The sequence below is a fragment of the Parasteatoda tepidariorum genome, chromosome 11, assembly GCF_982258835.1.
Source record: "Parasteatoda tepidariorum strain Cologne lab strain chromosome 11, Ptep-v5.0, whole genome shotgun sequence".
Classification (NCBI taxonomy): domain Eukaryota; kingdom Metazoa; phylum Arthropoda; class Arachnida; order Araneae; family Theridiidae; genus Parasteatoda; species Parasteatoda tepidariorum.
The window spans coordinates 82,844,736-82,871,584 of NC_141765.1; the positions used below are offsets into that span (position 1 = coordinate 82,844,736).

At 28.6% G+C, this 26,849-nt stretch overlaps 1 protein-coding gene across 7 annotated transcripts in view; it reads right to left on the reverse strand.

Moving 5' to 3' along the window:
- Positions 1–26,849, reverse strand: part of CenG1A (Centaurin gamma 1A) — a 108,186-nt gene that overhangs the window by 35,486 nt on the left and 45,851 nt on the right. For all 7 annotated transcript variants that reach the window (XM_071187853.2, XM_016063530.4, XM_043045784.3 and 4 more), the window contains one exon: positions 5,056–5,197. In XM_071187853.2, the coding sequence (XP_071043954.1) occupies positions 5,056–5,197 (142 nt within the window). The remainder of the gene's footprint in view (positions 1–5,055; positions 5,198–26,849) is intronic.

Below are 26,849 nucleotides of genomic sequence, written 5' to 3' on the forward strand. Positions count from 1 at the left end.
GTATGCTAATTAATAAGTGCAGACGATATTTTAAGATACGAAATCAGATACAAAAACGTACTTTCTCGGAATAAACAAGCCTTTTTTTTTCAACGGATTCACATTTCTGACTCCCAAAAGTTTGATCAGGAGAGCGTTCCAAAGTATGGACCCGTTAATGTTAATTTTGCTTTTTGCGTATTTCACTATATCTCGAGAACTTTTTAACCAAAGTGAAAAATTTTTGCACACAATTATAAATTTTTTTTATTAAAAGATAATTCCATGCAAAACATAACTTATAGTAAATATTTATTATTTTATTCAATAATGGTCGAAAAAAATTTGAACGGTAGGGTACGCAATGTTTTGCATCATTTTAAAGAAGATAATTTTAAAAGGCAAAATACAAAATTTGAGCAAAATCGGTCAAATAGTTTCTGAGAAACAAAATTTTAAAAAATCCGAAATTTTTGAAATTCAATTTCTCACGAACTACTCAACCGATTTTGCTCACATTTTGTATTTTGCCATTCTGAAAATTATGTAAAAAATTGTGTACCTTACATTCAAAATTTTTTCGGCCGTTATTAAATAAAATGATAAAAAATAATAATTTTTAAAAATTAATTTTTGCATGGATTTATTTTTGAATAAACGAATTTTATAATCGTAAGCAAAAATTTTTCTATTCGGTTAAAAAGTTCTCGAGATATAGCGAAGTATGCAAAAAGTAAAATCAACATAAAGGCTCCAAATTTTGGAGCGCTCTCTTGACCAAACTATTGGGACGATATTTCCCAGCTTGAGGCTAACCCCTACATTTTGGGGGCAGAAATCCGAATCCAACGAAAAAAGACATGTTTATTTAGATAAAGTACGTTTTTGTGTCTGATTTCGCAACTTAAAATATCGCCTGCACTTATTAATTAGCATATTTGAAGTCACTCCCCTCGAGTTATTGAGTCCTAGAACGTGAAGATCCGATCATTAGATCAAAACTTATTCAAAATGGTCCCCTTTTTTGCGCACTGTACACTTCTTCACAAAGAGGAAATTTGCATCAATCTTCCTCAGTTTTCTTTCTCAGTCTCTTCTCAGTTATCTTTTCCTTTAGAAATTTACAAAATTAATTTAGACAACACAATACACAGAAACATCTTATTGCCAAGATGAATTTTGTGGTATTTCCCCCAAAACGTTCTGCTAAAAAACCTGAAAAAGTGGTTTATTATAGCTTCCCAGGCCTTTCAATTAGAAATAAAGAACACTATTTTAATCGAAGAACGGTTACAGCTATAATATTGTAATTTTTGATTCAACGCAAATAAATTAATCCCCACTGTGAAAAAACGACGCTTGTTTTTTAATTCTTTAAATTTGTTATTTGAATAAATCTTGAAGAAACATGCATTTGTGATTTTTAATTCATGGCTCTACGCATTTCTTACATATACAGGGTGTTTCCATTGTACATTTTCAGCAAACATATTTCTTCGAATTATTATTTTTATAATTCTTATAATTAATATTATTTCTTCTAAGAACTTGTGCTGTTTCGATTGTTTCGACATATTTCTAGGTAAAAACTAACTAAGGTAGTTAGAAATGAAGTAAAGCTATCAAAATAAAATATAAGCTGCTTACCAAAACATTTAGTTTTTGTCACTTTTTCTGACACAAAAATGCCAATCTAAAATTTTAGGTACTTTCTTGAAATTTGAATTCACAGTTATTCTGATTGAACTACGCAACAGTCTTTGCAGAAATGTGCAGCTAATCGAAAGTAATACATTGAACACGCATTACATCGTAATTTCTGATCCCATAACCTTATAAAGCAATAAATTGTTCTCCCTGTCAAATAACCAGTTATGGTAGAAATAGGTATACGGCAAGCATTATTCGAAACAAACAAAATACAAAATAAATAAATAATAATACAATATTAACTGTATAGAATTGTTAGAAAAAGTCATGCAGTCAAACATGCAAAAACAATAAGATGATAAGCGCATTTTCGATGCAAAAGTTCTTAAACGGTCATTTGACCCGTTATGTTTAGTGTTAAGACTTAATCGAACTTTAACCCCTTCGGGACGGGCGATTCAGAAAAGCATTCGTACAAAATCAGAGTCAGGATTGAAAAAAAAGGCGGTATCCTAAATGTGGGCATGGATAATACGAAATTTATTTTGCCTTCACTTCAACCACTGTTAGTTTAATCTTTTTTTATTTTGAACTAAGTCTTGATGAATTAAATAAATTAAACTATTATAACCTTGCCCACAAATAAATTGAAGAATTTGTTAAATTACCCGCTTTATTTTTTACCCTGACTGATAACGTTTTCCGCCGGCACGTATTAGTGACAATTGGCGAAAAGGGTTAAAGGTGCCTTTAATTATCCTTCATCTAGTGCGTTGCGAAATTTTCATAAGGATTTTCTGTTCAATTAGAATGTGATAACTTCATTCGAACTCGAGTCATCTGTATATCAGGTTAGTCTATGTTTGCATCGGGGATAGCCTTTGGGTAATTCGGACGATAAGAAGAGATTACTCAATGCTGTTTTACGAAGCTTCGACAATTAAAATTGAAAAATAGTGGGGAAAATTTCGTTAAAAATAACTAAAAAATTTAAGAAATGGAAATTTGGGGATTTTTTTTTTAAAATGTGGACGATAACAAGAGCAGCAAACCGAAACAAAAACGAAAATAGATTGGGTATTTTTTGAACAAGATGCACGAAAAAGTCGTAGAAAAAAAATAGCCTAGATGTTTAGGGTCAAAATGATCCATCTATTTACAGTCAGATAAAGAAAGATTTGCTGGGAGATAATGTGTTTAAAAGTTTAGGTAAGATATTTCACACCTACATCTTTTATCTTAAATCCCTAAAATGGACCTTAAAAATCAAAAAACTTTTCTGTCATCTATGCTTCTAAACACTATAAGTATCGAATAAATAAATTTTTGTGTTTCTTCTTTTAAGTTTGTTTTACAAATACTACAGCAATTAGATAAATACGAAAACATGAACAGTAACACCAGGAAAAGCAATTCTCATTTTCCAACCCAGGCAATGATTGCAATTACAAATAGAAATGTGAGGAAAATTGGTTATTTGCTGATAGAAAACCTGCTAAAAGGCAGCCAATCAATTTTCGAGGAGAAAATAAGCTCACCAAATGAAAGAGGAAATATACTAAGACATTAATTACACGTTTGATTACCTCACCGTAGTTCAAAAGAGATAAATAATTAGTTATAAAATCATTAACGCTTTCGTGACAGAGATTTTGTTCGGTAAAATGAAGAGTTTTTTTTTTTTTTTTTTTTAATTTAATCAAAAATTAATATCAAAATGCAGACACATTATCATTGAAAAAAAGTTAGCCTTAGAATGTGGCAATATTTTCGATCTTAAGAAACCCACAAACCGAGTCATTTATAAACGTACCAAATCTTATATAAAACTGAAAGAAATTGCGAGTTAAACTTATTTAAGTAATTTCGTCAAAAAAAATAATAATCATTCAAATATTGCAGCTTCTTAAAATAATGAAATACATATATTAAATGCAATACATTGTCTTTTGTGTTGAATTCAAAATGAAACCTTTAAATTAAATTCAAACAGTTAAAGTTTTCTAATTCAGCTGAGTATATTAAAATGTCTTTAGCGAGAATTCGTGAATGAAATTAGATACGAATAATCGCAAGAAACAGAAGCTGAAAGATATACTTCATAAAAAGAAATTATTTGCATCAAAAAATATGAAGATGGTAATAAAAGTTGACATGTTTCGAGCGCTCAAAAATTGGAGTCCATTCTCAAAACTCACCAGGAGTGAATAAGGAAAACAATAGGTTTGAAATAGAAAACAAAGTTTCCAACGAAAAATGGAAAATAATGGTGAAATAAAAAGTAGAAAAACAGCGGTAGCCGAGAAGGAGACAGAAAATGAAAAATAATGGTGAAGAAACTAGAAAAACCACAGTGTCAGAGAAAGGCAAATTAGGCGAGTTCATCAACACATGTCCAAAGCGCGTAAAATGCATTTTGGACTGATTTCCCTCTCGACTATCCTCTCTCGACACCCCGAGGTTTTTCTCGTTTCGTTTTTATCACTATTTCATTTTATTTTATAACCGTCGTTGGAATTACAACAGTTACAACAATTACAACAGTGTTAAACTCCGTAGCCTTGTAATTTTGAACCCAATCCAGAAGACAAGGGAACTTCTTGATCAAGTATTGGGAGAAATTTGCCGTCGTAGAGAATTTTTTGATTGAACTAATCCGCATTTGCGTTGCATGACGAAGAAAACCACGAACTTCTCCCACAGTTAGCCCGACGGCAATAGGACTCTAACCCATTATCAGTCTACCACTGATAATATTTTTACGTCAGCACTGGGGTCGGTGCGAGCAGGATGCGGAATTCGTATCAATCGGCTATCGCTGGGATTCAAACCTGGTTCATCTTATTGGAAGACGAATGCTTTATCCCCCGAACCACCACTACTCTACCTCAATTTTAAATTAATCGTTGGCAACTTAATTGTTTCTATTTTAAATCTCCCTTTTTTTGTCATTCACGCCTGTCGAGTCTTCAGAATAGGCGCCTATTTTTGAGCGCTCGAATCGTATGAACTTAATTCTCATTTTATCATGCAAACTTTTAAATGCTTATTAAATGGCGTAGTAAACTAAGCCAGACAACAAAAAAAAAGAAAGAAAAGAAATAGAGCTTACAAGGGTACCTCGAGGTCATGCAACGCAGTGAAAATTGCATACCCCAGAAGAGGATTAGCACAGAATATTTTAAAAATGGAGACAAAACACAGCATTTGGATTGAAAAAAAAAATGAGAAAGTATACATTAAGTATTTGCCGAACGTTTATATGAATTTGCTTTTAAAATTTCTTACATATTATATAAATATATGGTAAACCGTTTTCACACTATAAAGTAATATAGCATTAAAAAAGTTAATGCAAATGAACGCCTAACTTAAAATGAATGAATTGCTGCCAAATAATAATAAACTTTATATTAAAAGACGTACCTTGCGTGCCAACCAGTATTAAGGGCACTTCACCGGGACTTCTATAATATGACATTTTTGTATAGTAATTATAGATGGCATTAAAGGATGCTTCGTTTTCTAAGCTGAAGACATATATAACGGCATCTACCCAGCAACTAAACTGAAAGAAAAAGAAATAAAGCATATTATTTAATCCACTTTATAATTTAAACTTTATAATTTAAATTTGCTTTAAAAAAAAGCGGAGGCAAATTTTAAACTAGAATACAAGGTGATGAATGAGAACTTAAGTATATGTGTGTAATTTAAAAAAAAAAAAAAAAAAAAAAAAAAAAAAACGATTGAAATTTTAAAAAAAATCCGATGTCCAATATGCACTTTGTTTAAAACATGGTTTTTATTAACCATAATAAAATGTCTCAATGATTCGCCCAGGGCCGCTAAAATCCTAAGCACGTCCCTGGTCGTCGTTTTATTACCTTTTTCCTTGATTCCAGTTATTAGATGTTACTTGACATTTAAATTAAAGTAATAATTCAAACTTTCAATAAAACGCTGATAGTTAAAATAATATTTATAAGCAATGGTTATAACAATAAAATAGTTCTTTTTCAAAAAGATTCCCCCACATTGTACCGATCTCACACAAGTTTGCTACTTTTTCTTGTTTCTTTTTTGGAACAAACGGGTAAAAAATCTTAAAGCGTTTCGAGAGATCAGCTTATTTAATTGAAGAAAATCGAGAAATAAATTTTTCCTAAGATCGAATTTTAAAACACAAACCACAGTTCGACAATTTGAACCGCCGATTTTTAATGAAATCATAAGATATGATAAGTACGAAGATTGATAAATATTTTGGAATATTAATGAAGTGAATTTTTCAGCAGATCAACTTTAAAAATACGTACATGTTTAAGATTAACTATGCAAAATACCAAATAATTTTCTGCTTAAAATTTTTTTTCGATAATTACTCCGAGTAAAAAAATCTTTTTTCCATGAGATTTTTTAACGGAGTTTGGATATTTTCGCTCCGGTGATTACAAAGCTGCAATTGGTTTCTCACTCTTAGTCTCTGTTTTTTTTTTTTTTTTTTTTTTTTTTTTTTATCGTCATTAGTCTATCTTTTGTCGCAATGTACAAGTTTAAAAACGTTATCTATAACAGGAAATCGCATAAATGTTGCGACAAACTTCCAGGGAAGTAAGGGAAACATCATCAGGATTAAAATTGCATAGGAACCCATACCCGGAAATTTCAACGTACGCCGCTAAGGGCGCTTCCCTATAATGAACTTTTTATTCGTGTGCTTCTGAATAAGTCATAATAGAGAAGCCGCGAACGACGACATTTCAGGGGATGAGTTCCTATACAATTTTCTTAATCCTGGTGCCCTAACTTCGATACAAGTTTGTCATAACGTTTATGCGACACACTGTTATATATAACGTTTTAAAACTTGTACATTGCGACAAAAAATAGGCTAAAAATATCGTTTAAAAAAATCTTTCGTTTTATAAACAAAACTAGTTTCAGATTTGACAAGATCAAGTATTTGTATAAATGCAAGAAAATATGTGTTTCCCAGTGTTATCATTCTAATTAATATTTATAAAATAAAAATTTAAGCTTTCTAAATTTTATAAGCTTTATAAATTTTATTCATAACCTTCATTATTTCACAGAAAGATTAAAATAACCACTATAATTTGATTATCAAGAAATATCTACTAAATAATAATAAATATCATGAATTTAATAAAATTATTAGTTTAGAGATAAAGAAATTTTAATTCAGTAAAAAAAAAAAATAAATAAAAAAATAAAAAAAAATTTAAAGGAAATAAAAACACCAAATGATGCGAATCGAACCCTAAGTATCTCTTAGCCAGGTAGGTATCCTATCATTCGGCCACTGCGCTGTTAACGATAAACATATTTAACTGGCATAAAGTGTGCTTAAATTTCCAAATGCTTTTTACTCGGCATTTTCTGGCAAGCGCGCTATAATACTTTAACGCGCAAACACCCGTAAGATACACTACTAATATCCCGAGTTTCATTCAAAATTGAATTACTCAACTCATCTCCTTGTTAGTGAAGGATTTTCTGAACGAAGTAGAAACGGTAAATAATGTAACATAAAATCATTAAACAAAACTTTTTTCATAGACTTTAAAAGGCTGATTACATACGAGTTATTTATTTCGAGGAGATTTAAAATCAAAATTACCTTATTTTAAAGAAGGTATAAAAAAAATTTCTACGGTGGAAATATTACAGAAAGAATAGGTTTCCTTCACTTAAATGGAGTCTTCTTAAAGAAGAAATAACAGATATTAAAATTATGTTTTAAAACTGTTTAAAATTGTAATCTAGTTTGATTAATAGTATTTATTTCTAAGCTATTTAATACATCATTTTTAAATAAGTGAAAACTAAGAAGCAACAATTGGAAAGAAAAATAAATTAAAATTGATATACAAAATTAAAACAACTGTAGTTTCTTTTAATGTTTGGTATAAAGGAGTATAGTAAAACATAATAATTTTTGCTTATAAGTTTCCTACGTCTAACTTTTTTAAATATAAGGCCTTTTTATGGACTTTTCAATGCTATTTTTCAATATTTTAAGGCAATTAAAGATAAAGGCATCATAGAAATTTTCATAGTAAATTTTTATTATAAAAATCATATTTAAGACATCATAAAAACTTAGTTTGGATAGTAAATTTTCAAAACCGGCATTCAAAATTTTTTATCTAGACAATATATATAATAAAAAGATACAGTCTAGATAATCAATTGAAAAGTTTAAAAAATATTAAGGTTATAAAATATGCATTTTAATTAAATGTAAAGAAAAAAAAAATTTTAATTTTAAGTTTTACATAATTTGTAATAAAGAGAAATAGTATGTAATTTTTTTATATTTATACTTCAAATGACAATAAGTTTTGTGAAAAAGTATTAAAATTTCTGAAAAATATTTTAACACTCTAAAAATTTTTTATAAAAAGAAAACATTCAGATTAATTTAGCAAAAGTTACTCTTAACAATTCTGCTATTAAAAAAAAAAAAAAAAAAAAAAAAAACAGCACAAAACGCCTAGACGATGACATAAATTCAAAAACTTCGGCCAATAGCATAAGGACAAAGAGTAATCTTAACTTACTAAAAATTAAAAATAATAATAAAAAACCATTGAAATAGTAATCAGAGTTATGCTTGTAAACAAAAACAATTATATAAGTGTGAACTGATTAACTACGTATTATTTTAAAACAAAATATATACAGTAAAATAAAAATAACACAAATACACATCAATTAAATAGATATAAGTTACATATTTATTTAGGAAAATCAGAGTAACATAAATTCCTTTAATAAAGATTTTTTTTAATTGGTCATATGGATTTGAATATTCTATAAAAAAAACTTTATATGTGAAAACCTATTTTATTTAAAACCGTAAATAAGTAAAACTTTTAACTTTCTTCTACTATATCAAAATGTATTTGTTTAAATTTAAACTACTTTTATAACAGAAATCGCAAAACAATTGTAATTTCCTCTATTACTTCCCGTGCCGTAGAGGATTCTTCCGAAAGAAAATCTCAAAACTGTTTAAAAGAAGGAAAAACAATTCGAAGTAACTGAAAGACTAGAAGTGCAAATGTGTTAGTGCAAAACTTTATTTGGCCTTTAACACAAAACATACCATAATCGGTCAAATGACCGTTTAAGAACTTTTGCATTGAAAACGCGCTCATCATCTTACCGTTTCTGCACATTTGACTTCATGACTTTTTCTAACAATTATATACAGTTAATATTCTGTTATTATTTGTTTTGTTTCGTTATTATTTGCGTTATTGTTTGTTTTGTTATTATTTGCTTTTTATAAGGTTATCGGATTAGAAATTTCGATGAAATGCGTTTTCAATGTATTACATTCGATTAGTTGCACATTTCTGCAAAGACTGTTGCGTAGTTAGTTCAATCAGAATAACTGTGAATTCAAATTTCAAGAAAGTACCTAAAATTAATTAGATTGGCATTTTTGTGTCAGAAAAAGTGACAAAAAATAAATGTTTTGGTAAGAAACTTATATTTTATTTTGATAGCTTTACTTCATTTCTAATTAACTGTTAGTTTTTACTAGAAAAATGTCGAAACAATCAAGACAGCACAAGTTCTAAGAAGTAATAATATTAATGATAAGAATTATCGAAATAACAAAAATTAGAAGAAATATGTTTGCGGAAAATGTACAATGGAAACACCCTGTATATGTAAAAAAATTGTTGAGCAATGAATTAAAAATTCTTATTCTTTGTGTTTGTAATGCATAAAAATTGGCAATATACAATTTTGTTTAATTATAATAAAGTGTTTTTAGTTTCATTCCTTCCTAACATCCATTTGATCGGCTATGGTGGAAATAGGTATAGATTAAGTGTTGCTATGTTCAGTGTTAACTACCTTTATTTGGTCATTGTTTATCTTTGACTTCTTACTCATCTTCGTCTGAGTGGTATTAATTTTCAATTAAAGTGATAATTTCGTTTTAATTTCGGTTGTTATAATTGCTAAAGTTAAGTCAAATTTGCACACTTATGATCAGAATTATTCAGTTTATATCGTGTAATCGAATTAATTTTTTCTTCTCATAAAAAGAAATTTATTGACTTAATGTAGATAAGGAAATTTATATAGATTTAAAATTTCATTTCAGTTTTAGAAAACCCATTAAAAAGTGGGGAACAGATACAATTTATGAAGAATTTTAAACTCACATAAATATTTGTGTTTTACACAAGCATCAACAAGTACAATAATTAGTTTAACTACTAGAGCACACATTTCATCTTATTTAAAATATAATTTTGTTTTATTATTTAGAGTATAATACGAGAAGAAAAAATTTTGAATAATGACTTAACTATCCAATTTTTAAGTATAAGGAGTTAAGTATAAGTATCCACTATAAGTTACGAAATTATATACATAAATGCACTTTTTCGAATTAAATATACACTGTAAAAACTCTGGTAAATATATCTCCGAATTTGGTTTTGAACAATCTAAAGATTTGTATGAAGGAATATTTTATTCAATTTAACACCAATTAGAACTTTTTAAAGGGTGTATGAAAACTCTAAACAACTAAAATTGAAGGGGGGGGGATGCACCAAGCTCACGCGCATTCATACCATACGAGAATTATTTTCGCTTATGAAAATACCATTAAACACTTAGAATATTGTCATCAGATTATTAACAATCGAGTAAGAGTTGGTTTGTTTCTTCTAAGCTGCTATACTATGCTTAATGTTTACAATGATGTACCAGTTCGCCATTAAAAAATGTATGCATGTTTTTAGTTGTGTAATAAGGATAATTATATTTTAATTTTAAAATATCTAAGAACTATATATTAAATAATTTTATAACATATAATTTACCGCCGCTTCTGTTTTGTTAAGTCTAGTTCGGTTTGATCTCAATATTTTCCTTGTGCAGTGTGTGTATGTTTGATTAGCAAACTAACTTTAATTTAAGAATTAATGTTAAGATGCATCCTAAATTAATGATTCTTACTTTACATCGAATCGTAAAAATAACTTTACTAATCATATCTTACAGTACACTGATGTTCGATGTCGAACAATCCTAAAAATAATGAGAACAATTTTCTTCGAGTTAAAACTATATCAAGCTTTCATATAAAATTTAAAAGGTGTATAAAAGCTCCAAACACCTAAAATGCAAAAAGTTTACATTAAGGTCACGAGCCTACACACTATACGTTAAATATTTTCCCGTCCAATGACTCCAATGTTGGCGCGTTTCGAATATCGCCTGTAATTGTTTGCAATTGATAACGGGTTGGCGATTGCTTGTGATTCAATGCCGATTTTCCTCAACAGAAACTCAAGTTCACTGTTAAAATTTGTACACTGTAAAAAATTTGGTGTATAGTCGTCACAATTTTTGGTTTTGAGGCAAACTAAAATTTTTCACATTATTGCAAATAAAAATGTTATTACATTTTGTATGAAGTCACATTTATTATTTACTTTTTCACTGTTATAGCTTTATTAATTCATTTTTCGTTTGTTTACCGACATTTTCACACGCATTTAAATCTATTCATGGCGAAACATTTCGTTTAAAAAACAAGCAAATTTACAGCAATATATTTCCACTAATCCTTTCAAAAAAATTTTTGTTTTGTCAAATTTTTGCATGATAACTAGAGCTGTGTACATGAAAACGTGTTTAGTTGACCTAAACGGCAACTAAACACAAAACTGCTTCATAGTGTATGCATGTTTTTAATTGTGTAATCAGGATATTATATTTTAATTTTTAAGTCTCTGTAAACGGTATTAAATAATTTTATAACGTATAATTTCTATCCGTTCCAAGATCTGTTACGAGTAGTTCTAATTCATCTAGTCAGGTAGTAGCTATCTAGAAAATATAATCTAGAAAAGAGACCTTTAATATGAGTTTTTACTTTTTGCGTATTTTCAGATTTCTGGAATTATTCGTGCGAATTAGAATATTTTAGCGCACAGATATAATTATACAGTACAGGTTTAATTATTTGCGCACAGATGTAATTATACAGTACAGGTATAATTATTTGAGCACAGATGTTTGATTATTAGAGCACAATTGTAATTATACAGTACAGGTATAATTATTTGCGCACAGATATAAGATATTTGGATAGACAAGTTTCATAAATAGGTACAAAGAAATAATGTTTTTTTCAGAAAACACAAACAAATAAATAAATAAAAAATAAAACTAAAACTTGCGTTAGCTAAACTTTGATTTTGAGATTGCAAACCCAAATCTATCAACAAAATATGTTTATTAATAGTACGTTTTTGTGCTCGCTTTCGTAGCTAAATTATTATTCATAAACAACTATTATTATCTATATACTATAAACAAGAAAGCATATGATAGGTATGGCCTTTAAATCCAGGTGACAATACTATCGTTGTTGTAGTTCATTTGCGTCGCACTAGAGCTGCAAAATGGGCTATTGGCGACGGTCTGGGAAACTTCCCTGAGGATGATCCGAAGACATGCCATCACAATTTTGATCTTCTGCAGAGGGGATGCCCCCCCCCCGCTTCGGTAGCCCGACGACCTGCGCGCGAAGTCAAGCACTTTACGGTAGAACAGTTTAACGTGGACCAATACAGCACACCCTCGGTCCCTACTCAGACTAATTCAAGTGGTCACCCACCCGCACACTGACAGCAGCAAGTGATGCTTGACTTCGGTAATCTGCTGGAAACCGTGTTTTAACGATCAGTCCACTGCGGGACTGACACTACTATCATAAGAGCACGAGTTATTTAGAGTGCAGCATTTATTAACTTTTTTAAATGTTCAACAAAAAACTTTTAGTGACAATTTATTGTGAAAATAGGGTCCAAAAAGATTTTTTTTTTTAATCTCTTGCTTTTTTTTGTGAGATCTTTTTACACTAATATAAAAAAGACACTAAAAAAATTTACAATTTTACTAAAAAAAAAAGCTTTGACTAAATAAAAATTAATTTACAAGTCAATGATGATGATACCATACGGAGAAGAGAATTTTGTGAATGGTATTTTTAGATATCGAATGAAGTGAAAGGGCTCAAAAAGTGATAACGATATAATATGAATAGCTCTAATACAGAAACACAGTCACAGGCTCATAACACACAATTATGGCTCATTCCTAGAGCAAATTTCAAATTAATTTACGAGGATCCTCGTTAAGCACACAAGAGTAAGTCAAAAGAGTCCAACAGCTATTCACGTTTATCTTTCCGAATAGAACGGAAAGAGGAAGTAATTAGACATTAATTACTGAGAGACATTTTGACCTCTTCTCTAACAAAATTTCATTCAAATTCAGAACGGAGAGAAAGGTGACGTTCTTACTCGAAAATTAAGTGTCATATGCCCTCCATTCCCGGATTTCAAAGAGAAATATTATCACTATAAATTTTCAGAAAATAAAGAAAAAATTTCCATCACTCTATTTTAGATCGCTATTGTTAGTTTGTTAGTGCAGGGTTAACTTTTCATTATATTGTATAAATAATACATTTTCATTTTCATGTAAACAGTTTAAACATACATTAATAGAAAGCTTCGTATGTGTAACCTAAAAAGGTCACAATTAATGTAATTTTATATTCTCTTTGGACAATTGAAGATATGTGATATCAAATTAGGACATGTAAATAAAATATGTGTTTAAAAAAAAACCTATTATTTCAGCGAAACAATGTAACTTGAATAAAAACTATTCACTCTTATTTAAACGCTTAGGTCAAAATAATAATAATTCTGTTATACTGTATTATTAATAAATGAAAAAGTTGAAAGATTTTGAGAGTTGATAGTGAGCAAGGGGCGTAGACTCTAATACAATTTAAATAAGAACAGGGGATATAATTTTTCTGCAGTTACATAGTCTGACGTCTGATAATGATATTACTTCGTTTTAATTTCTAATTTATATCTGAGTAATTAAATTAAGCTGCGTTCTCTAAAGAAATATCATTCCACTCGACTATCTTGCTTAGCTTTACGCTCTGTCGGTAAACGATCCCATAGCGGGCTTCGTAACTAAAAGATCGAGCAAAATGATCTGGAAAAAAATGCGTAAGCAGTTCCGAGAATCGATGAGCGATAAAGAGTAAGGGGAGTAGCGCTTAATATAATTAAAATAAACTATAAGCGAAGCAATCTGAAAGTATTTGCGCCAGCACCATTTCTGGGGTAGGCAATAACGAGCAGACAGTGCACACTGCACATAAAATATTGCTTTTCTATTTTAATATAAAATGAACAAAAATTTTAAAAGCATATACCTTATCTCAGGGACCGCAATAGTGGCAAATTTTTACTCAATCCTTTACTTTCTACTACGCTCGTTAAACTCGATTTCGATTCAATAGGAATCTTAAAGATATATACTTTTCTTGTTAGAGGAAAATGAAGCATTGTATAGTCACACGCTTCTGAATTTTTCCAAAGCATAAATTTTTATAGCTTTTTAATAAATTTTTCAGATTCCAGACTTAAAAGTGGTCTAAATGTGCCCTAAGTGTGAAGAGAACGTAACTATTTCTAATTTAATTAATTTGTTTGAAATATAGAATTTAAAATTGCTATTGTATCGTAATTGTAAGGTTATTCACGTTTATTAGCTATCTGGAAAGTAAGCTTCTCTCATAAATTGTCTGTTGCCAAGATGTTTTAAAATTAGTAAATTTTAGGTTTAAATCTTTTGATTTTACATAAAGTATAAAGAAACTTATTACTAAATCATATAATTCATATTGTATTTAAGACTTGGCGCTATTACGAAAATAAAGCTGACTTCCCACTTTGAAATATATAATTTCTCTTTGTTTTTACATGACTTTATATGGATTCAAAATGTTTCTATGAAGGGAATTTTCATCTTTAATTTTCTGCAAATTCTTCGAATCCTTTCGAAGTGTTTTGAAGAAACACAAATCTTAAAAGCTTATATCTCCGTAACCAAAACGAAATAGAATTTTTCCCACACGTTTCTTCACCTTCCAGTCTATTTTTAGATATTTAAGCTGGAGAGGCAAGTAATTTCTTTGTCAGAACCATAATATACAGAAATCAAGCATTATTTCTTTACGAAAGATAACTTTTTAGAAATGTTACCACCACATTAAAATGAGCGTATTTTTCTTTCATGAATAAAATCTTTACATCAAAAATTCATAACCGAATCTACATTACATACCATTTTACTCATAGGGTATTTTACATACTATTCCTTAAAAAATGAAAATTAAGATAATTTTACTGACTGAATCTATGCGCATTAACCAACTTACAGCAAAGCTTTAGAGTAGAGGAAAAAAATTGTTTTGAAAATATTAAATTAACAAAAAAAAAAAATCGAAATATACTACGACATTACATATTTTATGCAAACTAATCAAATGGTGTTTTTAACCAGGTCTGGAACAAAAATAAATAAAAATATGACTACGATATTGCGGAAGGATAGACTACATTAGCAGCAAAATAACTTAGGCCCTCATTGGACCATTATTGACGAATCTTAGCTCAATAACGATTCAACGGGCCAATATTTTTCCGATATTGGCCCTATATAGAATTTTCCGATTTATCGGATATTTTACAGCTTTTTTACAACCAATATCGGTTCTATATAGAATTCTCAGACTCACCTGATATTTTATATCCATTATTTAGCCAATATAGGTTCTATATTGGCCAATGTAGGCCCTATATAAGCCATTCTAGGACCAATATTAAAAAATTTAGACATTCCAATACAATATTGGTCACTCGGTGAAAGTTCTTATCGGACCCATATTGAGCTAATTTTGAACCCAACTTTTGAACCCAAATTCTTGCTTGGGCAGCCGAAAGAAGGCCCACCTCTTCAAATACTAGTTTTTGGGTAATTATACTCACTAGAAAACTGAATAAATTGTCTTCATCTGTAACATTGATATATTGAAAACAGTTACTCAATTTTAAAGGTTCTTGAACAATAAAATAGTTTATGACTTTAAATAAAGTGATATTTGAAGAAAAATAATAATAAAAAAAAAAAAATGGTGACAGCAGTTAAACGCCCACTAAATAAATTTTGTAAGCTATACAAACGGCCTTAAACAGGTGGCTAATGCTTAAACACGGCTCATTATTTAGTAATAAATCATCAAAAATGTAATAAAAAAGAAGAAAGATAAACTAATTACAGACAACAATGGCGCTAATTTTTATCAAAAAAACTATGGATGTGACTGCATAACCTACCACACGCGCAACCTATTCGAGTACACAACAAACAGTCCTTACATAAAAAATAAGCCTCGTGTATATATATACTTTCACTTTATTTGCAATCTGAATTAATTTGCAATCTGTATATATTCACTTTATTTGCAATCTGAAAAAAAAAAAAGTAAAGAAAAAAAAGATTTTAAAAATGTTGATTCGAAAGAACTGGAATTTATCACATACTAACAACATAAATGAGCTAATTGAAATTTAATAATGCAGCAAAATGTAAATAAAAATTTATAATATAATAATAATAAAAATTATTCTAAAATAATTTGAAACAAACTTAAAAGCAATGATAAAACTCAATAACAAATGGGAAAAAAATTTATTATAAAATGCTTCGTTGCTGTGATTAATGTTTTTTTTTTATAGCATTTGCTTTAAACCAATCATTTTTTTAAATGATTTTTTTAAATAAACAAAAATCAATTCAAATCAAGCAGGTTAAAAACAATGAACGCTGGTGATATAATATTTGTGGTGATGTGAATAAGTATTTATTCAAAAATCCGCAATACCAAATCAAATGACTCAAACAGATCTAAATAAGATAGATAGTCAAACTAAAAAGACAATTACACTTCACATAAATTTAAAAAAAAAACCTTGAAAAAAAAGTTATAAGGCATGGTTGAGTGATTTAGTTTAGCCATAGTAAAGGTAACGCTTTTATCAAATAAACTGCAAACGAAAAATTACAAAAAAATAATAACTAAATGAGAAAACCAATACAAAGACTTTTAAAACAATAGATAAAATACCTAAACGAAAAAAAATTACAATCGATAATGATAGACTTTAGGATAAAATTCCATGAAAAACAAAACGTACAAAATCAGAATAAAAGAAGACCCTTAAAGGATAAACAAGTGTACACCAGAGATTATTAAATCGATTTTTCTCCTTAAACAATAAATGTCTGAGTTCAACCCTGGTTCAGTAAATAAAAAAGGACTACGTTTTGTTTCAATTGAATAAATCTTACAAATACTTTAGTACAAATCTTAAAAAACAAAGGCTGCCAAGCACGAAATATTTAAACTCTTTTGTTTTTAATTAATATTTTTCGTAATTACTTTAAATAAGTAATGGATTATGTAAAGGAGATAGAAAGTGTCGTAGCTAAGAAATGAAGTAAAAAAAGCTTTGAACAAAAAAGATAAAGATAGATAACTTTTTAAGACATAAAATTTACATTTTGGAGGGGAAAATCAAATTTTACAACATAAGTTAAAATAAAATTCATTATTTCGGATGAAATTCGTAGACAAATAAATTTGTTCGTAAATTCGACATAAGTTCGTAGACAAATTTTATTAATTATGTATCTTTAGTTTTATAAAAACGGATATTAAAAAATGCTAGGTTTTCTATAATGTATTAATTTTTCACATTTTTTAAAGACTCCTATTTGGCTTTGATATGACCGATTCTCGCCATTACGCTAATTTTTACGATCTTTTATCTATATTCTTATTTTTCATCATATTTAACAAATTTTTGGGGAAAAAAAAAAGAATTTGAAAAATGGAAGGAAGTTTGAGGTCGTAGAACTGTATTTATTAGTAACTAGCCGCTAAAGGCGGCCAGCTGTCCGCCACGCTAACGGTTTTCACAAATAAAGCTTTTTAAAACATAGCAGGAAATCTGAAAATTAGTGGACAATTAAAGTGTTCCTGTCCTGCAATTTCATATCCAGTTCTGTTGCAGATGTGTTATAGCTCTTGAGGATGTTTGAAGATGTAACTTTGGTATGGTAACATAAGGCCTATGGTAACCTAAGGCCTATGGTAATCTAACCTATAATATAAATATCAGGTGGAGACTTGATTTTTTTAAATTTTTTTTTAAAAAGGCCTCAGAAATTGTAAAAGCATAATACAAAAGTTGCTTTCGAAATCATCATTAGGTGAAAACCTCTTCTAATCTTTGACGTTTCTCTGATACTTCTTGGGCTCTAGAATTGCTTGTCGAAATTCGGTCATGTTCCATCCTTCTTCGACGTTCCACAGATGTTTCTTGGGCCCTTCTTCTTCTTTGAGAATCTCTTAATATCCTTTTCTTTGACAAAATACAAAGTTTTTTGGAAGGCGATTCTGCCATGTCATGTCAGTAATCGGGTTTTTAAGAAGTCAACGAATACTTTAGAACATACTATGAAAGCAAATCATGAAACTTCAGTATTAAAATCTAAGTGCTTACCTGCAAACTGAAACTTTCTGAAATAACTAATTACATTTAATAAAAACTGTTAAAATAAAGAATAGAAAAACCAAAGAGATCCAAGGTAAGTGTGATCGTTCCTTCAAAAACAATTAAATTCCTATTTTATATATTATATGGCTACAACGCTCAAGAAAAAAAACTAAAATGCTAAATACATGAAAAGAACACAAAAACGGGGGAAAATATACTTGAGGGTGCCCCTTGGCGAAATCGGCGACTTATGTTTGGCGTCTTACTTGGTTGCCAGAACTCCGTGGTAACAGGAATAGCGGCCAAAACATAGTGATATTTCAATGAAACAATTGAAAATTCAAGCAAAGCTTTTTAAAATTGCAGTGAACAGAACAGAATCAAAATTAATAAACCCACTATAATGCATTTTGAATCGAAACAAAAATTAATGGAGTAAGCACAGAAAGAAAAAGAGAAAAATAACTCACTTCTTCATTAAGCTTGAATATCTTCAGATTTTGGTGCACAGAATTCTCTAATTGCAGTTAGGTACTGTCTAAACTACGATCCCTTTCTAATAGATCTTTTTATGTTGGGAGCATTTGAACCTTTCACACGACCCATTCAAATCCATCTGATCAATCTTTACGTTCAACCAGAGACATCTTTCCCACAAACAGGACATTTATATCTATTACTAATTAAACCTTCATTCATACACCAGTCAATCACTACTTTTTTTCCTTTGTTATTCAAATCGTACAGAAACTTAAGATTTGTCTTATTGACAGTATTCATTTTTAGTACCAGAAGCAAAAGTAACCTTACCAGCCAGTATCCAAAGTAGAACTAACGGATCTCTGAAATTACATTTAAAAACAACGCTAAATTCTTAACCAATCAGAATCACGATTAAAATCTAAACCAATCAGAATAACGATTGGTTTTCAACATCGCCCAGCTTGGCGATCAACCTCGATCACAACTTGGCGGGGGCACCCTCAAATATAGTCTACCCCAAAAACGAATTAATTTTTTATGATATCAATTTCTATTTCTATATAATTTTTTATGGTATCAATTTCTATTTCTACATTGCTACAAAAATTATCGTCTTCGCTTAAGAAAAAAAAATAGAGCGTGGAAAGAAGAAGAAAAACTTATAATAACAATTATGAACATCGACAAATAAATCAAAGCAAAGCGTTCTATTTACGTATGGAATGTGTTGCCACATTTTTAATACAAAAGTTAAACTTTTCTCCACTTTGATAAATGTAAACAAATGCGAACCTTACAATTAAATTATTAATTCCTTCGTATATTATTGGTTTAAGTTGTCGAAATTTAATATTTCAATTGTAAGGCTCGCATTAGCATACATTTATAAGAGATATGCATTTTTTAATAGTTTTTTTAATATGGCTCTTATTTGAAGACGAAAAAGCATAGATTTTCTTACAAAATGACTGATAACTAAAAAACTAATCCAAATTTTTGAAAAAGAAAAAAAATACTTCTTCATTATGTCAAAACACAATTTTGTGTCAAGTTTCGTGCCTGGGCGAGGCTTCTGGGGCGATATATTGTGATTACAGACAGACACACAGCCGCTTTTATTATTATGTATAAAGTGTTCCTGTCCTGCAATTTTGTCTTCATATCCAGTTCTGCTGCAGATGTGTTATAGCTCTTGAGGATGTTTGAAATTATATAGCTACAACGCTTAAGAAATAAAAAACTAAAATGCTAAATACATGAAAAGAACACGAAAACGAATAAATTTTTTATGGTATCAATTTCTATTTCTATATAATTTTTTATGGTATCAAATTCTATTTCTATATCTGTTACGTCAAGCACTCAGGTATTATAATTTGATCTAGTTGTGCTTGTATAATTTTGATCTAGTTGCGCTTTCTACGTCATTTTGTTAACATCGTTTGGTTTGTTATTTAACATCGTTTGGTTTGTTATTTCTAAGTTAACTTTCAAAAAATTGGCTGGCATCAGCATTTTTATTCTTTAAGTTGCTTATTTTTTCTTTTGGAATTCGTTCCTTTTTAGCAAAATGTTTTTCAACCTAATCGAATTCTTTGCCGACTGTTCTCTGTATATATAAAGAAAATAAAGTAAATATTTTTAAAGTGTTGTGAAAAGAATTTTTAGTTGTACAAAGTACTACAATATCGCTACAAAAATTATCGTCTTCGCTTAAGAAAAAAAAAAAATAGAGAGTGGAAAGAAGAAGAAAAACTTATTATAACAATTATGAACAGCGACAAATATATCAAAGCGAAGCGTTCTATTTACGTATCGAATATGTTGCCACATTTTTAATACAAAAGTTAAACTTTTCTCCACTTTAATAAATGTAAACTAATGCGAACTTTACAATTAAATTATTAATTCCTTCGTATATCATTGGTTTAAGTTGTCGAAAATTAATATTTCAATTGTAAGGTTCGCATTAGCATGCATTTATAAGAGTGGGGAAAAGTATATGCATTTTTTAATAGTTTTTTGAATATGGCTCTTTGAAGACGAAAAAGCAGACGAAAAGCATAGACTTACAAAATGACTGATAACTAAATAACTAATCAAAATTTTTGAAAAAGAAAAAAAATACTTCTTCATTATGTCAAAACACAATTATGTGCCGAGTTTCGTGCCTTGGCGAGGCTTCTGGGGCGATATATTGTGATTACAGACAGACAGACACACACACAGCCGCTTTTATTATTATGTATAGATGTATAGATAGACGTAAAAAAACCAAAAAAATTTTAATGAACCGGATCTAATGAAATATCCTTTATAGAATAAAATGTTTGAAGATGAACGCCTTTCCATGTTAAAATGCTTCAAAGAACACAAAAAAGTACGATCAAACTACCTAAACAGCATGCATTCCTTTGTTCCCCTTAGAATTCACTTTATTATAATAGGAAATTTATTAAAGTTATTTTTAAAAAAATGGAATAATTTTCCTTAATAATGATTCTTAGTACAAGAAGGGAAAATAATTAGATTTTCATAACTGATATTACGTATGCAAGAAAATAGGCAGAAGGAACAGTTCAAATATTACAAAAACATATCTTAGACGTTTTTTTTTACTTCCTCCCCTCTCTCCCCTTGTCAGCAAAAATAACAAATCTATAAACCCCCTCCCATGCATATTAAGAAAGGAATATATCAACCGTGCATATCTATAAACCCCCTTTCTTTTTTTTGGTTTTAACTTTGACTTTTACTACAGTTATCCAGTTTTAGGAATAAATTCAAATAAAAAGATGCAATTTGTATTAAAAAAAAGTTTACATTTTAATTCATTTAGAAAATTTTTAGTCGAATAATCTTTAAGAATCTTGAATGTCTTCTTTTCAAGACTCTTGACTTAAGAAACTCTTCGAGGAAATTTTTTTTTTCCAATTTTCTCTTTCCCAAAATTGAACTTTTATTCCACATTTGAAATATTTCCACGAGTAATTTACTTACGTTTTTTACTTCGATTTTTAAGAAATTTAAAAAATTAGAGGATTTTAATGTGTTACGTAAGCATTGCTCATACCCTTCTTCCTTTTTCGGCAAAAATAAGCAGATCACAAAGCCACTTCCCCTGTTAGGTACTTACGTAATATTTGAACAACCTCAAAAGTTATATTTGTGAACAGAATTGGCAGCTCAAACATGTAGAAGCATTAAGAACAGAATAATAAAATTAAACTGATAGTTCTATTTTTTTTTATCTTTTTTATTTCGGGAGAGTTCCGGACCCCACAATTCCTCTTCCTATCGCAGCTACTATGATACGTAAACTTATGTCTTTTTCAAACTAAATACAAATCATCCTTCAGAAATTCTAAATAGAATTCCTTAGTTTTAATAAAATTTGATTAATTTAAATGCACAGTTGACATCCATTAATATTTCGAAATTTTATAAATTTCTCAGTTGCATATTTGAGTAAAAAGTATGAGAAATTCAACAAAATATTTTTTCAGTAGAAAACAAATTTAAATTTGTTTTGTCTTATTTTTATTTCTGTTGCACATCATGCTTTATTTTATTTAATTTTTATTTTTTTTTTTTCTACAATTAAGGCTTAAAATTTACCATGATGAGAATCAATATAATATCAAATAGTAATAATATTTGATTGACAGGCTGAATGCTGAAAGTGGCTATACTACAAAAGGAAGAAAGGGAAAACAAAATTTAAGTATTAAAGATTATAAAGGTGCCTCAGGATCTTAGAAAGTATTTATCTAAAGAATTTGCAAGAGAGGGTTAATTACTTATAAGATGTACATAAAAGTGCACTAATGCAATCATTAATGTGCGCATGGATACGCTACGTATATTTAACGTTAATGAAACATTCAAAGGAAAACAAATCTATTTTGCTGACTGCTCAAGTGAGAATTTATTATAGTATATACGCACTATATAACAGATTTCATACAAATTAGAGAGGATCATAAAACAGAACAGTCACTTTATCTGTACCAGAGATGCCAACTGCTCCGGACACGCCAAAATAATTAATAAAGCGGTAAATAACTACAAAGTTACTTCTGAAATGTTTGACTATTTCTGCTTGCTGTTTAATAGGTATAGCATGACTTATGTACCATTAAGTGGTGAATTATATAAGCATACGAATTATTTAGAAATAGTGGTGGATAAAAATCTACTAAATTGAATTTATTAAACCACGAATCACAATTGATAAACTACCACTTTGAAATATATATTTGCTGTCCGGAGCAAGTTGGCATCTCTTCTGTACTACCGATATACAGTTACGTTATTAGTAACACATGAATTGAATGATAATCTTTGGCATAAAATATTAATGAAAATTTGTAGAATGGATGAAAGTTTTATTAACGCTTTCATTCCTAAATAATACCATTTTTAAGGAATACATGCAACGGACTGAAAAATAGTTGATTTAAGATATTTAAAAGTATAATTCAAATTAAATTATGTATTCATATGGAGGGGGTATAAATGCATCTGCGAACTAACTTTGGGTAAACCACAGTTGATGTGAACAACATTTAAAATGCGCAATCGATAGAACTGCCAATCTGTCAATTTTCTTCTGTGGTAAAATAAACTATAAATTCTAATGTAGTCTATTTTTAAATAAAGTTTCTTCGTTTTAAAGAAAAGCATGCAAATTTCAATGAAAAAAATTAGATTGATCTTAAAAAAACTTTCTTTTTTAATCCACTGACATTTATTTTTACATCCTTACGTTTAAAAAAAAAAAGAAATGGGTCAACTTAATGAATAGTAATACTTAATAGCCCCCTCAGTTTGGAACATTTTTATGAGAGTAAAAGGCTTTTATAATTAAGCTAACGCTAATTCGTCAATAAATACTTTGTTAAACGGATAATCTTAAATAATATTTGGAAAATAATATTCAGGTTACATATTCCTGGATAGTTACACTATCAATTTTAAATATTATTAAAAAAAATAAAAAATAAAAAAACTTTTTTTTATAACAAATTCTCTTTTAAGACTACACAAAAGAGCTTCTACAGTGGCGTGAATTGAGTCGATAGCACTAAAATAGGAATTCAGTATTATTCGAAAATATTAATAAGTTTATCAATATTTTGCATTTTTGAGGTTTATTTTACACTATTTCATACTAATAAATAGATCAGAAAATTAATTAATATACAATTTTTTTTTCAAGTTTCTACTGCATTTAGATTTTATTCGGATTGCCTAGAGTGACGAACATTTTGAGGTTTGATTTTGAAAAATGTCGCAGTTGAGTTTCTGTTGTTTATTTAAAATATTTCTTAACACAACATCGTCAATGTGGATAGAAAATACAACTTTAAAATCAATTACCAGGTTATAAAATTTTTTTCGAACATAAAATTATTCCAGGATCACATCTTTTTGGAAGTTAGAGGTTAATCAAACATTTTTGCACACAATTATTAAGCTCAGTTTCGCCAAAAATTAAAAGTGCGAACAATAAATTTTCAAAATTATTTAATTTAATATTGATCGAAAAATTAATGAATTTTAATGTAAACAAATTTTACATAATTTTTAATTATAATTTTAAACAACCAAGAAAAATGTGAACGAAATCGTTTCAATAGTATTTGAATGATCAAAATTAAAAAAAAAAAAAAAAAAAAAAAAAAAAAAAAATTATAATTTAGTTTTTATTTTTCGAGAACTTTTTAATCGACTTCGCTCTAACTTCGGATTTCGTAATTTAAAAATGCATACCATATATGTATAAAATAAAAAGTTTTAACGAAATAGGTCAAATATAATTTTAAGTAATATAATTTTCTAAGTTTTCATATCACAAAAACTTTTTTAACTGTTCTACTCAGAAATTCGGATATTTTTATTTAAAATTACATATTTTAAAAAAATGCAAAAATTTATATAATGTTTAAAATGAATTATTAGGGGGAAATATAAAAATATCATTGAATAATTGTAATTTTTAATTGTGAGCAAATGTGATTGAAATTGATTTGCTTTATTAGTTGAAGACATATGGGAAAATGCGAAAAATTATATAAATTTATTTAACATTAAAAGATTTTATATCTTGATTCCTTTCTTGACTAATTAACATCGTAAATCTGTTCGTAAAAAAGTTTTTTAAAAAAAAAGACTAGAAAAATTCACGGGGATTTCAATCTCATGGATATTGTGTACTTGCCGATCTTCAACAAATTTTATTTTTTTGGAACCTTGTTTTATTATCTGAATCAATAGTATAACACAGTAAAAATTTTATTTTAAAATTATTTTAGGTGCAATTCAAAAAAAAAATGCAAGATTATTTTATTTATAATACAAATAAAATTTATGCTATAAATAAATTCAATTTATATATTTATTCATACCAATCGCAAAGAAGGAAAAAAAAACGAACACTTCAAAGAGTTTTGATTTAATGATCGTATTGTTACTAGCATTCAATCTTAAAAATTTGAGAGGCTAAACTAAAATATAGTTAAGGTACTTAGGGAAACTTTTCAGATTTTTTTTTTCTAATATCTTAATTAAATTGCTCCGCATAATTTACAAATAAATGGAAATTAAAATTTTTAAAAAAAAATCTGTGTCAAAAAGTAACCACCTTGGGTGGGGTAACTTTGGGACACGTTATTTATCGCCTTAAAAATCGACTGAAACATTTTAGCGCATTCTTTCTAATTTCGAATAAATGCACAGCTTTTAAAATTTCTCTAAAAATTCCTTTCTATTTTTTTTAGGAGAAACTGTGCATTAGACAGCAAATTCCGCAGAACATAACAGTTATTTTACAACCTAATACTACCTCTGAAACTGACAAAAAATTTTGCGATTTTTGTTATTTGCTTTATTCCTATTTTCAGAGGTGATTATGATCCCAACTCAAAAATCCCAAAAACTTCTTGAGTAAAATCATTAATGACGCATTTCAAAAAAATAATGTCTTTATAAATTTAAATCATAGATATTTTCACAACAAGAAATCCTAAATAAATTTTATGCAGCACAATTTAAATTAATAATTAAGTAAAAGTTTACTTTGATCTCTAATCACATTTATTATTCTACCAGAAAAAAATATTTACAAATGAAAGAGATGAAAGTATAAATTCTAGTTCTAATATTTTTAAATAAAATATACAAGAATTTTTATACATAAATGTGATCGATGATTCCTTGAAACTTCTGGACCTTGGATTTCCGGAAATTTCTGGATCATTTTTGAAATTCTATCACTCAAAAACTATTTAACCCTTTGACTGCTAACAGTTCTAAGTTGAAGCGATTACTGGGTACTTTTTCGAAAAAAATTGATTTTGTTGGCATTGTATTAATAAAGTACAGAATCCAAATACGACTTTATTCAAAATTGATCCAAACATATTGTATTTTCAATACATATTGTTAATTCTAAAACTGTTAAGTTTTAAAACGCCATGATTTGATTGTTATAATGTATTTATTTGAATAGCTGACCAATTAAAAAAATTTCATTTTCTTTCTTTTTTTTGTTGCTAAGCAATGAGGTATGAGATTTCTGAGAGAGTTGAATATATACGAGAAGTAAAAAACCAAAACATTTGCCGAGCACAAATTTGCGTCCACAGTTTACACCGATAGCTTACGAGGGATGCACATCTGCGTCCATAGACCACAGACTAATAAATATTTTTTCAGTGAAAATTCATTTTTGTAATTATCTTCTTTATTTAAAATATAGTTTTACATCAGTTTATAGGCATATCTAAGGTTATTCTTTTTAACCATTAGAATTGCTTGATAGTATACGAAAATCCAATAAATAGATGAAAAGTTACACAAAGGAACTAATTTTTTGCTGAATTTATATAAATACTTGATCTTGCCCAATTTGGGTGTTAGGATTTCAAATCTAAAATTAGTTTTGCTCCAAAAAATAGTTTTTTTTAAACGAAATTTTTAGTCTACCTTTACAAATGCACAAATTTAAAAACGTTACATATATAACAGGGGGCCAAGTAAATATTGCAACACTAGGAGAGTTATGGCGCATCACGATTAAAATTGCATGATAACCTATACCTTGAAATGTTGTCATACGCGGCTAGTTGTGCTTCCCTATTATGATCTGTTCAGAAGCACATACAGAAAAAGTTCATTATAGGAAATAAACGCCCCTGACAGCATATGACGACATTGAGCATAAGTTTC